At 33.3% G+C, this 13,549-nt stretch overlaps 1 protein-coding gene across 2 annotated transcripts in view; it reads left to right on the plus strand.

Moving 5' to 3' along the window:
* Positions 1 to 8,319, plus strand: part of MSH4 (mutS homolog 4) — an 88,019-nt gene extending 79,700 nt beyond the window's left edge. For both annotated transcript variants that reach the window (XM_042952229.1, XM_042952230.1), the window contains 3 exons: positions 1,331 to 1,505; positions 3,144 to 3,232; positions 7,860 to 8,319. In XM_042952229.1, coding sequence (XP_042808163.1) covers positions 1,331 to 1,505; positions 3,144 to 3,232; positions 7,860 to 8,051 — 456 coding nt within the window. In that variant the 3' untranslated portion in view covers positions 8,052 to 8,319. The remainder of the gene's footprint in view (positions 1 to 1,330; positions 1,506 to 3,143; positions 3,233 to 7,859) is intronic.
* The last annotated feature ends 5,230 nt before the right edge of the window (positions 8,320 to 13,549 follow it).

Genomic DNA, 13,549 nt, shown 5'->3' on the forward strand with positions numbered 1-13,549 from the left:
TTTTAAGGTGCTTAGAAGTAATTATTATTTTCTAAGTTACTTTAATAGGTTGGTTTGATAAATAAATTTTGAAGATAAATAAACAAACATGTTCCTTAGCTTCTAGTTTACTAGGTTTCTAAATATTTTCCTGTTGCTTTATAAATTAGGTTTGTTTTATGCCTCTTTTGATTTATTTAGTAGTTGAGTTTTTTCATTTTTCTGTCATAAACCTCTTGAAACCCCTTTTACATGGTTGATGCCATTTGCCAGCCAAATATTTTCTTTTTAATGTCTTAACATTTTATTTTTCCAGTAATCACATATTTATAGTTTTCCATGGGTAATATCTTAACATAACCAATTATTCATATCTCTAGTTTAGTAATTCAGGGCTGAAAACCATGTGCTGGTTGTAAGTCACTTGAACCATCTGCCTCAGTATCACTTAAATACTTCTGGCAAATAGAGTTTCCTGGGATTCCACATTACACCTACTGATTGAGAATTTGGGGGAGACAAGTACCAAGAATTTGCATCTTTATTTATTTATTTTTTTTTTTTTTTAACGTTTATTTATTTTTGAGACAGAGAGAGACAGAGCATGAACGGGGGAGGGCCAGAGAGAGAGGGAGACACAGAATCGGAAGCAGGCTCCAGGCCCTGAGCCATCAACCCAGAGCCCGACGCGGGGCTCGAACTCACGGACCGCAAGATCGTGACCTGAGCTGAAGTCGGACGCTTAACCGACTGAGCCACCCGGGCACCCCGAGAATTTGCATCTTTAATAAGCTCCCCAAGGGGTTACTAAAGTTTGAGAATCATTGTCTTAAGCATTATTCTCAATCTTTTCTTTCTTTCCTATAAGTACCTAACTCAAACACAGTACAAATCTAAAAATGCAAAACCTTTGTAATTTTGAATACCTAAGACAAACCATTGATTCCACTTTCCAAAAAATAGTTATATGGAGGGAAGCTACTTTTAAAGTAAAGTTTTTTTCAAAGTTGAGAGAAATGGTATGATTTTGTTTGTAGATTACTTTTCTAATAAAGGATTACTTCACTTAACAGCTTTATTTCTGATAAACTTTGTCTTTTCAATATCTTCAGATATTTTTTTAGGATCTTATTTTTAGATTTGTTGTCTTTCCTGTATTGTAACATTCACATAATGTGTAAACATAATAAACATGTTTCTTTCATTGAATATAAATTTGCAAAACATTTTGAAATGAATTGACCATTATTAGTTTCATCTCTGCATCTCTGCCAAGCTACTTGGAAAATCAAACTAATTTTTTTTTCTAGTTCATTTTGAAAATACTGATATTTGTTGTTACATATTCTAGGCATTTACACTATTTGCTACACATTTCCTGGAACTATGTCATATAGAGGTCCTGTATCCTAATGTGGAAAACATGCATTTTGAAGTTCAGCATGTAAAGAACACCTCAAGAAATAAAGAAGCAATCTTGTATACCTACAAACTGTCTAGGGGACTCACAGAAGAAAAAAATTATGGTATTGCATATAGAAAGTATATCTATATAATATCTATTTATTGAAACACTACATATTCTCATAATTCTCCCCTTTACTTAGCTGTCAATGTAAGCAACTTTTCCTGTCATTCTTTTGAACACTTACATTCTCTAAGACTATATTTTCTATGTCAAGCTCACATTATATATATATCAAGCTTATATTTAAACTTGTATTAATCAGTACCTATGTAGAATTACAACACATGAAAGCCTCATTTTTCTATTCTTAGAAAAATGTAATGTAGCCTATATTTGCAAGTTATAAATGAATTGAAGATTGTGTATTTCTTACACACTTTTTCAGTAACATCTGTTTTCTTCAGATGCAGGGAACTTGATAATTAAATCTAAAGTCTTAAAAGAGAATGTATTATTACCAAACCATATGATATTTATAAACTTGATTAGATATTTTCTATCTAAAACATTATGTGACATGAGTAAAATCTCATGGATTCAGAAAATTTTCAATTGACCTATACATATAAAGTTTCTAAAATTATTTTGTTTTGTTTCTTATCTTATCTTATCTTATCTTATCTTATCTTATCTTATCTTATCTTATCTTATCTTTTGAGAGAGAAAGTGCATGCATGTGATTGGGGGACAGGCAGAGAGATTGGGAAAGAGAATCTTAAGCAGCATGACCACCCAACAGGAGCCCAATATGGGCTCATTCTCACAACTTTGAGATCATGATCTGACACAAAATCAGGAGTCTGATGCTTAACCGACAAAGCCATCCAGGCATCTCCCTAAAATTATTTTAGCTATGAATGTGATCCTTGTGGGGGGGGGGGTAAAAGGCATCTTTGTTTTGCTATTTGAAATGGGAAGTCACCTGCATAACTTAGTTTATATCAGATATTTTTACAGGCCTTAATTTCATCTATTAAAATGGAGATAATTATATATATAGGGCCTATGAAGATTAAAGGAATTATCAAATATGAACTGCTTAACATAATGCCCAGGAATTAGTAACTTCTCAGTAAATGTGTTAGTGTTGTTTCTATTGCCTCTTAAGTAGTATATTCAGTAAACTATTAGCACACAGTAAAAGGTTTATGTGGCACTTATACAATAAAATTAAGCTCAGGGAACAGGAGAATACTAGATTGTACTTTGAATTTACATGAAGACTAGTCATCTACAGTTATATCTTCTGAGAAATCTCTCTCTCTCTTAATGCTAAAAAGATGAACATTCAGCTGTAAGGTTATCTCTGTGACTAGGATTATCTCTTATCCCCTGCAAAGCTCTATCCTTTGATCTTCTATTAACCAACTGCATTTGTGGTTGGAATTCCAATGTTATTATTCAGTTTTTTAATTATCCCTTTTGTTTTCCCTATCATGTTTTCCTGGGTATCTCAGAAGTATGTTGAAAAACAAGTGAACCTCTACTTTGTCATATTTCCCAGACAACTAATTATATCCTAAAATTGGGAAATTGTCATTCAGAACTTTGGAAAACTCAGTTTTGAGAATTGTTAAGTAGTTCAGAAATGCCTACAGAATGGAAGGTTAAAGCTGTGAAGAAAAGATTATTACTGCTCAAAGTAAACATAATACCCACAGTAACAATATTGAAATCCCATTGTATGTAATTTTAGGATTAAAAGCTGCAGAGGTGTCATCACTCCCACCATCAATTGTCTTGGATGCCAAAGAAATCACAACTCAAATTACCGGACAAATTTTGGTAAGAAACTTTTTAGCAATAAGAATTGGTTTTCAAATATTTAATAATTAATAACTAAAAAATTTAAAAAGTCTAATCCTAAGTAAGTTGAACCCTTTTTATTTCCCACAACTTTTTTGGTTTGGTCTATTTCAACCTTTCCCAGCAAACCAATTAATAAGATAGTAGACAAAAATTAAACAGGTTGGTCCCTATTATACTTATTGCTACACTAACTTTATGATGAGAAAATAAATCTGTATAAAATAAGTGTTAAAAATAAAAATCACTATGCACCACACTTTCATATCTTCTTAAATAGTTTTTAATACTCTTTTATCTTTTAACCATATAAGCTGTATAACTCATCATGAAGCAGTTAGGTCTTTCTAATATAAGATATATGATAAAGGTGTTTTTTTCACATTTTTACAGCTGAAATTCGCAGAGGTTTTTCTAGGAAGCAATAGATTCAACACTGAACTTATATCTATTATTTCAAAATTTGGAAATCTTTTTTTTTTTTTTTTAGGTCAAGTTGCTATATGCTTTAAGAATGCATTGTGTTCCATAAACTAAAAGCTAGGTACATTATGAAATTTTCTTCAGTAGTAACAGTTTCCTTTGTCTTTTGTTCTTTCTTAACCTTTCAATTTTTATTGCATTCCTTCAGTCTCTTGAGCTCCTAGACTGTCTTTATGACCTTACTTGCCTAATCCCTCATTTGAATCCCTTCAGCAATTTTGACAGTGTTGTACTTCTGAAGACCTCTCATTACCTAGTTCCTCAGACTTCATCTTGCCAAATTCCAATTATGACAGGTCTTCTCCTGTTGCCTTATAGGCTTTGGCTTTCCTAATAATAATGCTCTAAATATATTCAAGACAAGCTAATTTTATCTACTGTAAATTCAGATTATTCTACCTTTAGTTCAATATTGTACTGGATAGTTTTTACCCCTTTCTTCTATTGATCCCTGTAGAGTTTCTTTACCTTAACTCTTTGAAAACATTTCTACTCTTCCTAAACCCTCAATATCCTCATTGTGTACAGAAAATTTACCTGTGCTTTTTTTTTTTTAAGTTTATTTATTTATTTTGAGAGAGAGAGCATGCAGGGGAGGGGCAGAGAGAGAGGGAGAGAGAGAATCCCAAGTAGGCTTACTGTTGGCAAGCTTTGCCAACAGTACGGAGCCAGATGTGGGGCTTGAACCCACGAACTGTGAGATCATGACCTGAGCCAAAATCAAGAGTCAGATACTTAACCAACTGAGCCACCCAGACATCCCCCCCCACTTTTTTTTTTTTTTTTTAAGTTTATTTCACCTCCTATGCTTTTTGAGAGCCTTCAGGTTATCTTGATGAGACCTTGAACTTTTTCTCCTTAAAAACTCTATTTTGGAATTTGTTTTTTACCTAGTTCTCTTCCTTTCTATCTTAGAGGAAGAGATTACCTTTCAACTTATTTGAAGTTAACTTTTCTACCTTCTTTCCATCTCCAGTAATATAACTTCATCAGTTTCCTTTCTTCTTTTTTTTTAAGATTTTATTTTTTCCATAATATCTACACCCAATATGGGGCTCCAACTCACAACCCCAAGATCAAGACTTGCATGCTATACTGACTGAACCCGTCAGGTGCCCCATTTAAAAAAATTATTTTACTTTTTTAAAGTAATCTCTACATCCAATGTGGGGCTCGAGTGTACAACCCTGAGATTAAGAGTTATATGCTCTACCAACTGAGCCAGCCATGCACCCCTTGTTTCTTTTGTTTTCTTTGTATCCTTAGTGTTTGTTCACTGGCTTTTCTTTTTTCTTATGAATATGCTTAGGTTTTTTCCTAAGAAATATTTCTTTTTTACCTTACTTCTCACATGATATTTCTCTTCTTTGTACTGCCAACTTCTTAAGAGTAATAGCTACGTGCTTCTTCCATATTCCACTTGCAAACTGGATCTTGTCATCATTCCACTGAAACTTTCTTTTAAATACCAACTGATGATAAACTCTTCCGACCTTTTTTTCACTTCTCATCTTCCCTGGTCTTTCTGTGGTATTTTACACTATCCTTCTTTCTCTTTTCATAATTCTTCCCTGTCTTAGCCACTGGGGAACTGTCATCTCTTGGATATCTTCATTCTCCTACCTCTGGTTATCCCTTCTTTCCTTCCTATACCAGTGCTTTAAAAAAAAAAAATTTAATGTTTATTTATTTTTGAAAAAGAGACAGAGTGTGAGTGGGAGAAGGGCAGAGACAGAGGGAGACACAAAATCCAAAGCAGTCTCCAGATTCTGAGCTGTCAGCACAGAGCCGGATGCAGGGCTCTAACCCAGGAACTGTAAGATCATGACCTGGGCCGAAGTCAGACGCTTAACCGACTGAGCCACCCAGGCGCCCCACCGGTGCTTTTATCATTCCACTTATTAAATGGAATTGTTCCTAAGATTTTGCCCTTCTTTCTTTGTTTAAAACTGTGTTCTTGGTGAGCTCATCTTTTCCTCAACTTCTGTTTTCACTTCTTTTTGACTTTGAATCTATATATTTTTTCTTCTTATTTCTTCTTGAAATCTCAATTTATGTTTTCACTCTTTAATAGGACCATAATTAAATATATCATCTGAAAAATCTTCTCATCTCTTTACTTCCAAATCTCCCAGTGACCCATTAGGATCATCTATGAATCCTTAATCACCTCTCGGTAAGGACCGTGCAGTAGATTCTCTCTCTTTTCCAGTCTATCCTTCTTCTACCAGATTGACTCCTAAGCATAGCTTTTATCATGTTTCCCTGTTCAGAAGCTTTTGGTTGTTTCTTACCAAATAAAAGTCAAACTGCTTAGCCTAGTGTTAAAAGTCTTCTATGATTATTTCTCAAAATATATAGTCTTAGAATTACCTATGTCAGAGGGCACCTGGGTGGCTCAGTCAGTTAAGGGTCTGACTCTTGATTTCAGTTCAGATGATGATCTTCCGGTTGTGCGATCAAGCCTCCTCCTATTGGACTCCACACTGGGGATGAAGCCTGCTGAAGATTCTCTCTCCTTCTTCCTTGCATGTGTGCAAGCTCCCACTCTCTCAAATATATAAATAGATAGATAAATATCTTAAAAAAGAATTACCTTCATCAGAATCACCCACGGTGCTGGGAATCATCTTAGATTTTCAAGGATTTCCTGTGGCTTAGGAATTTACATTTTTAAGCAGTCTTCAAATGATTCTTCAACACACTAAAGTTTGTTAATTACTGCTTTATGATCTCCCTGTTTTTACTTCCCCAACCCTACATAACATTTCTCAGTTTAACTATAGCATACATTTCTGCCACATTGAGTTACTTGTCATTCCATCATTTTGACCTGACTGTGTATTGGGATTTTTAACGTGTCTGCTCTAGCTGTTTCCTCTATCCAGAATGCACTTCCTTCTACATTTTTCTATCAAGACTCTTTCCAAATATTCCATCCTATTTAAACTTTTCTTAACCTGAGCTGGAAATGAGTTCTCCTTCCTCTGAGAATTTTGTATCTCTTTCATGAGACTTATCTTAATTTCTTAAAGCAGTTGCTTATGAATATGTCTCTTTCACTATAATAATATGTCTCTTTCATTGAGCTTCTTGAGTTCCATTGTCATGTCAGGTAGACATTTTTTTATCCCCCATGACATTAACATGAGGTTTGGGACCTGGAATATAGAGGATAATAGATATTCAGTAACTGTTTGTTATTTAAATAGTAAACTGATAGTTGATCATTCAGTGTATCACATAGATGGGTGAATAAATGATAATCTTATTCTACCTCATGGAGTTTTATTCTATTAGAGTGAACGAAGAAAAATACCTTGAATTCCTTGCTATTGAAAAAGAGTTGGGGGATTTTATTTCTCTTAGTGAAGGGAAATTCGCTGACTTGCCAATAACAGTTTAAGATTGAAAATGCTAATTCTTCTATCTAGTTCAGCAAACCAGGTGAATGAAGAATTTTCTAGCTGTACTCACAACCCTGAACTAGTTCTCAAAGACTGAATATCTAAAGGCTTTGTAAAGTACTAGAAGATTCCTGTTTTAAACATTGTTTCTTGAGTATTCTTAAGTATAGTTTAAGAATTAAGGCGTAATTTCAAGCAGCTATTTATGGTGCTTATTTTCAACATGTAATTTACCCCTCAAGCAGTATTTTGTTTTAGGCTCTAGCAGTTTCCATATATGAAATCTCTTGAGGGACAGGCAATTTACTGATGACCCATTCTGTCCACCAGTTTATCTGCTGGGGAATTAAGATAGGAGATAGCAGAGTAGTACTCTTGGGTGACATTTAAAATGAATGCTGCATAGCAATGAGCAGTTATGTTGCGTGAGAAATTTGACCTATTTAGCAGAATTTTTTTCATTCAGAAGTGATTTTCAAAAATAAGAATCTGTCATAAAGTAGTAAATACTCATGAAAAAGTTAATTTTTTCAAAACAATATTTCTTTATTTTTTCTGGTATATTTTTTACTAGTTGGATGGAATTGACTTATCCAAAGGAATTAGTTACCTTTGAGTTCTGTATTTCTATGAAGGAAAAGAGAAAATCGCCAGAATTTTAAAATAAAGTTATAGTAACCATATTTTAATTTTTATCTATATTTTTTCAAAAACAGCAAAACCAAAGAAGTACCCCTGAGATGGAAAGACAGAGAGCTGTGTACCATCTAGCCACTAGACTTGTTCAAACTGCTCGAAACTCTCAATTGGATCCAGACAGTTTACGAACATATTTAAGTAATCTCAAAAAGAAGTATGAAACAGATTTTCTCAGGGCTGAACAATTTTCAGGAAAGACTGAAGAATAATAACAATTCACATCATGTACTAATGAAATAATATATCTTAATATGAGGAAACTAGGATTCATTTTTCTCAAGAGCAAGAGAAAATATTTGCTAAATTTTATATTTTAATGGAAAATTACATTATATTAACCTTAGAATTATCATCTATGTATTCTGTGTAAGAAAATATTTGTTATAACTTAACATATTGGAACCATTTAAAGGACTGATTTTTATGTTAGAAGAACGTCAATGTGACATTTTTTTCTCATTTGTGAAAATTCATGTTGTTATGTCTTAACTGTATTTATACTTACAAGTTATGCTTTAAATGCTATTATAAATACCTTAGTTTTAAAAAAACACTTTTTTCAGTCTGGAAACTTGTGTGAGTTCTTTTATGCTCTCTTCTGAAGCTCAATAATTTCTTAATTAGTACCCCCCAAATTCCAACACTGGATGCTTCTGAAGTTTGTTAGGATAATATTGGGAATTTTAAAGTATTCTTTTTGACCGTTCTGAATAGGTCTAAAGGGTGAAAAGAAACAAACAGATATTTTGTAATGCAGAGAATGTTTTTGGAAGGAGTCACCATCACCCACCCTTTCAGTTTTCCAAATACCAGGCATTTGATTTTGTTGTCCAAGTTTTCATTTTTGGCCATCTTTTTTAAGTGAGTAACCAAAGCAGCATAAAGGTAATATTGGTTCATTTGCCTCAGGGAGCATTTTATAGAATATAAAATTTATAGAATATAATTTTATAGAATAAAATTTTATAGAATGTAGAAATTTATAGCATTTTTCCAGAGCATGTGGCTTACACCACTACTTCAGAGTTTACCAGATCATTCTTGTTTCCTAAATGGACAAAAGTAGACGGAAGACCAGCTGTTGTTCAGTAACTGTAAAGAGTAGGGCTGTTGTCTTTTCAAATACCTTATTTCTACAATTCCATCTCACTAGATGACTGACTTACATAATCCCATCCCAAAGGCCCAAGATAGGGAGATTATTCTTTTCTTAGACAATGAAGTATCTGGAATTCAGGGCATACATTCAATAAACTGCAGAATTCATAGTAATTTAGCCCAAAAAATATATTTACAGACTGGTTAGGGCCCTATTTTTTGTCAATGTGTGCATATTTTATACAATTTAATATTTTTGACTTTATTAAATTTTAAGCATTCTAAGTACATACTAGCAGCGAGATATTGAAAAAGTTATAATTTGGTTGGCATACATGCTTGTTTGAAATGTAATTGTAAATTAGTGTTAGTATTTAAATTTGATACATGTTAAACATCCCATTAGACTACTTATATTACCTATTGTCATGTTTTAGAGAGTACCACAATATTTTAATTTGACCATTAGCCATTGTTTTAATTCAGTCTTTGAAATGAATTCTATTTTATGCAGTCATTCATAAAAGCAGTTAGATAATTTAGGCTTGCAACAAATATCTAAAAGTTCTTGAGGATGACAAGGGTGTGGCACATGGTCTGAGAAGAAAAGGGAAGTAATAATAAAAGGCAGAAAGGGAGCAGGCAGTAGGATAAAAAACAGGCAAGCAGAGACAAGTACAGAGTATAAAATATGCAGAATATCATTTCCTTAAATGTATTAATTTCCCTTTAGATTTAACCCCAATATTAGATTCCACCAGACTTTTAAGAAATTTTTCATGATTTAGATCTTTTGCTAAAGAAACTGTAGCCAACTGATTAATCCCTTTTATTTTATTTTAGGTTTAGAACACTGAAATAAAAATAGGTTTATATCTTCTTAAAATTAAATTACTTTTTCTTCAGTCGTTTTGTGTGTAGCTGAAACATACAAAACAAATTAAATGAAGATATAATTATTATGTTATGGTACTATAGAATAGAAGTGAGTACTAGGGAGACCATCCATTCTTTAATTTTAAGGTCTATTTGCTTTTTTTCTTCAGTAACTTTTCACTTTGCCTTTCTCTAAAATTATAGATCATTATCTCATAATCAAGCTTTTTAAGATAAATGTTCATAACGTAGCAAACTCCTTTAATTTCCGCCTCAAAGCCATTCTTTTAGTCTGTCCTACCTTTCTCCTCACATAAAGCAGTCTCTTTCAAGTCTAGGGTTAAAGGATGTAGAGTAGAAGGAAATGGCAGCTTATCCTCATGCCTGGGAGTCATGCATTTATTTTTAAATTTACATACAGTAAAGTTAACTCTTTTTTGTATAAAGTTATATGAATTTTAGCATATTTATGGCTTCATGAAATCACTACCATGATCAGTTTCTTCATCAAATACTGAACAATTCCTTCACCTTCACATCATTCCCTTAGTATTGTCCTTTTTTTGTCAGATCCTTCCCTGACCCCTGACTTTAACCCAGCAATCACTGGAAATTAAGCATTCCATCCCAGTAGTTTTGTTTCTTCCTTAATGTCCAACAAATGGAATCCTATAGGATGGAACTTTTTGAGACTGGCTACTTTTGCCCAGCATAATGCATTTTAGAATTTGTCCATGTTGTGCTCTTTTATTGCTGACTAGTATTTCATTATTTATATGTGCCATAGTTTTACCTGTACACTCATTGAAGGACAGTTGGGTTTCCAGTTTTTGGCAATTATGAATTAACTGTTAAAAAACATTCATGCATAGATTCTTGTGTTAGTGTTGTTTTAATTTACATAGGTTAAATAGGAGTAGAATATGTGTTTAACTTCATAAGAGTTCCCCAAACTGATTTCTGAAGTGGCTGTTCCATTTTGCATTCCCATCAGCTAAGGATGAGAATGTCCCACATGTTCTGTAGCACTTGGTTTTATCAGTTTTTTTTTTTTTTAATTTTAGTCATTCCAATAGGTATGTAATTAGATAGATACCTGAGTATCTAGGTGAGTAATATAGGTGAGTAATTAGATTTTAAAGCTATTCTGATAATTCTTTAGCAAGCAAAAACTAGTCTGACCTTTTTAACCAAATTAAATCACTATTTTATATGCTAGTGTTAAAAAAATATTCAAATGTTAATAGTGTGTATGTAGTATGAACTTCCTTTGTGCATATTTATGAGCTTAAAATGTGCTCAATTATAATTAAATGTACTTTAGTTAAGTGTATAAATTCAATCCTGTAATGCATTTGTACCTCATAGGAATGAAAATGGAAGGAAAGGAAAAACAAATGATCTGGTTATATTGCTACTTTGCTATTTCCATTCTATTCTTTAGAAGTTTAAATCACACAGTTGGTTAGCTATAGGATCAGAATGAATACTCTTTTCCTATAAATTGTCAAAATTTTGATAGTCCCCAGATTGCAAGTAGACAGTGAAAACAGCTACTAAGTGCCATAATCTACTAGAATGGATCCTAAAATACACAGTGATGAGGTGGGAAACAGATTTTAATTGTCAAGAACTATTAAGATATAACTGTGTATGGTAATAGATGGTAACTAGACTTACAGAATAACTCTGTCATATACCAGAAACTAATATAATGTTATATGTCAATTACACCTTGATTAAAAAGAAAAGAACTGTGAAGGGTCTGATATTTTTACCTTACTTACAAAGTAGCAGTTTAGCTTATGACAATTTTGTGTTTGCTGTCAGAAGACAAAAGAGTTTTGGCTCAGAAACAAAAGACTTTATTGCTAATGGCACATGATGCGGCATGAGCTTCATGTTTGTGTTGGTTCCAGGTATCCCCATCTTCTAAGACATGAAGTGGTCTGGTTAGATATGTACACAGGGGATTTATACTATGGCTGAGAAACTCCAAGCTAGGGAAACTTTTATAATGAGCTTCTAGCAAACCTGCCTCTGTTCAGAGAGAGACCCTGTCTCTATCTTCCAAGGGTGTTTATTATACACACATCCTTAAAAAGGTAGTCAAGTATAAGGCAGGTAATACCTCTGCTCATAAGACAGGCAGAAACATGAGAGACCCATGGAGAATTGTCTCCCAGTTTTCTTCTGTGTGTTGCAGCAGTTTGACCACATAGTTATACAGAGAAAAGTCTAGTATCCTCCACACTCAAAAATAAATAAGCTAAAAAATATTGCAGAATACATTTATTTTTTAAAGTTAAATTTCTTTGTAACCAAAGAACATACAGATTTAATTAATATTTTCGTTCTGACATCATATTGGATAAAAATTATTCTTTGCTTTCTTTGTACCAAATTCCACATAGTTTGGGGGTGGGTGAAATGGGTAAATGTAGTAAAAGGTACAAATTTCCAAGTATAAAATAAATAAGTCCTGGGGATGTAATATATAGAATGGTGACTATGGTTAATAATTATTGCATATTTGAAAGTGGCTGAGAGTAGATCTTAAGTGTTCTCATCACAAGAAAAAAAATTGTAACTATATATCATGATGAGTGTTAACTAGACTTATTATGGTGATCATTTTGCGATATATCCATATATTGAATCATGTTATATACCTGAAAGTAATCTAATGTTATATGTCAATTATATCTCAACTAAAAATATACTACTGGTATAGTATTTAGAAGTATCACATACCAAACACCAAAGCTCAATATTGTTATTTGAGTCTAGTTATTTCTAAATATTACACATTTCTGTCATCCTGTTCCTGACCCCCACCATTTATTGGCTAATTCTTCACCTCGTATTTTTTGTGACAAAAAAGGAATCATAGCTTAATTTCCTTGACTATTCCCTACTACCAAGCACAATATTTTATTTGCAAAGGAATTTAATAAATACTTGTTGATAGGAATGCACAATATAAAATATTACCTAGCTTAGAAGATACTAAGCTTAGAAGCTTCAGAACATTAATATTATTAGACCAAAATTTCCGTAAATAACAAGAATGATTTTTTTAAATTTTTTTAATGTTTATTTATTTTAGACAGAGACAGAGCGCAGGGAAGGGGCAGAGAGAGGGGGAGACAGAATCAGAAGCAGTCTCCAGGCTCTGAGCTGTCGGCACTGAGCCCGACGTGGGGCTCAAACTCACGAACTGTGAGATCATGACCTGAGCTGAAGTCGGACGCTCAACCGACTGAGCCACCCAGGCACCCCACAAGAATGATTTTTAAGAACAGATTAAAAAGGTAAATCTAAAATATAACAAAAAACATATAATTTGTTCCACTATATAGAAAGGTAGAGCCATATATTGATTTAAAGTTGATTTATTTAGAGTGTCATGTGAAATTATATTTATAAAGAGTGTGAGTGGGGGAAAAGGGAAGAGAAAAAAGGGGGGTGAGAGAAAGAGAGAGAAAGAGAGAGAGAGGGAGAGAATCCCAAGCAGGCTCCACGCCCTGTGCGGAGCCCAAATTGGGGCTCGATCCCATGATTCTGGGATCTAACCTGAGCCAAAATCATGAGTCAGATGCTCAACCGATTGAGCCACCCAGGCACCCCAAAATTCTATTTCCTTTTTTTTTAAATGTCCATTTATTTTTCAGACAGAGAGTGCAAGCAGGGAGGGGCAAAGAGAGGGAAATAGAGGATCAGAAGCAGGCTC

Source organism: Panthera leo, chromosome C1, assembly GCF_018350215.1.
Source record: "Panthera leo isolate Ple1 chromosome C1, P.leo_Ple1_pat1.1, whole genome shotgun sequence".
NCBI classification, from domain to species: domain Eukaryota; kingdom Metazoa; phylum Chordata; class Mammalia; order Carnivora; family Felidae; genus Panthera; species Panthera leo.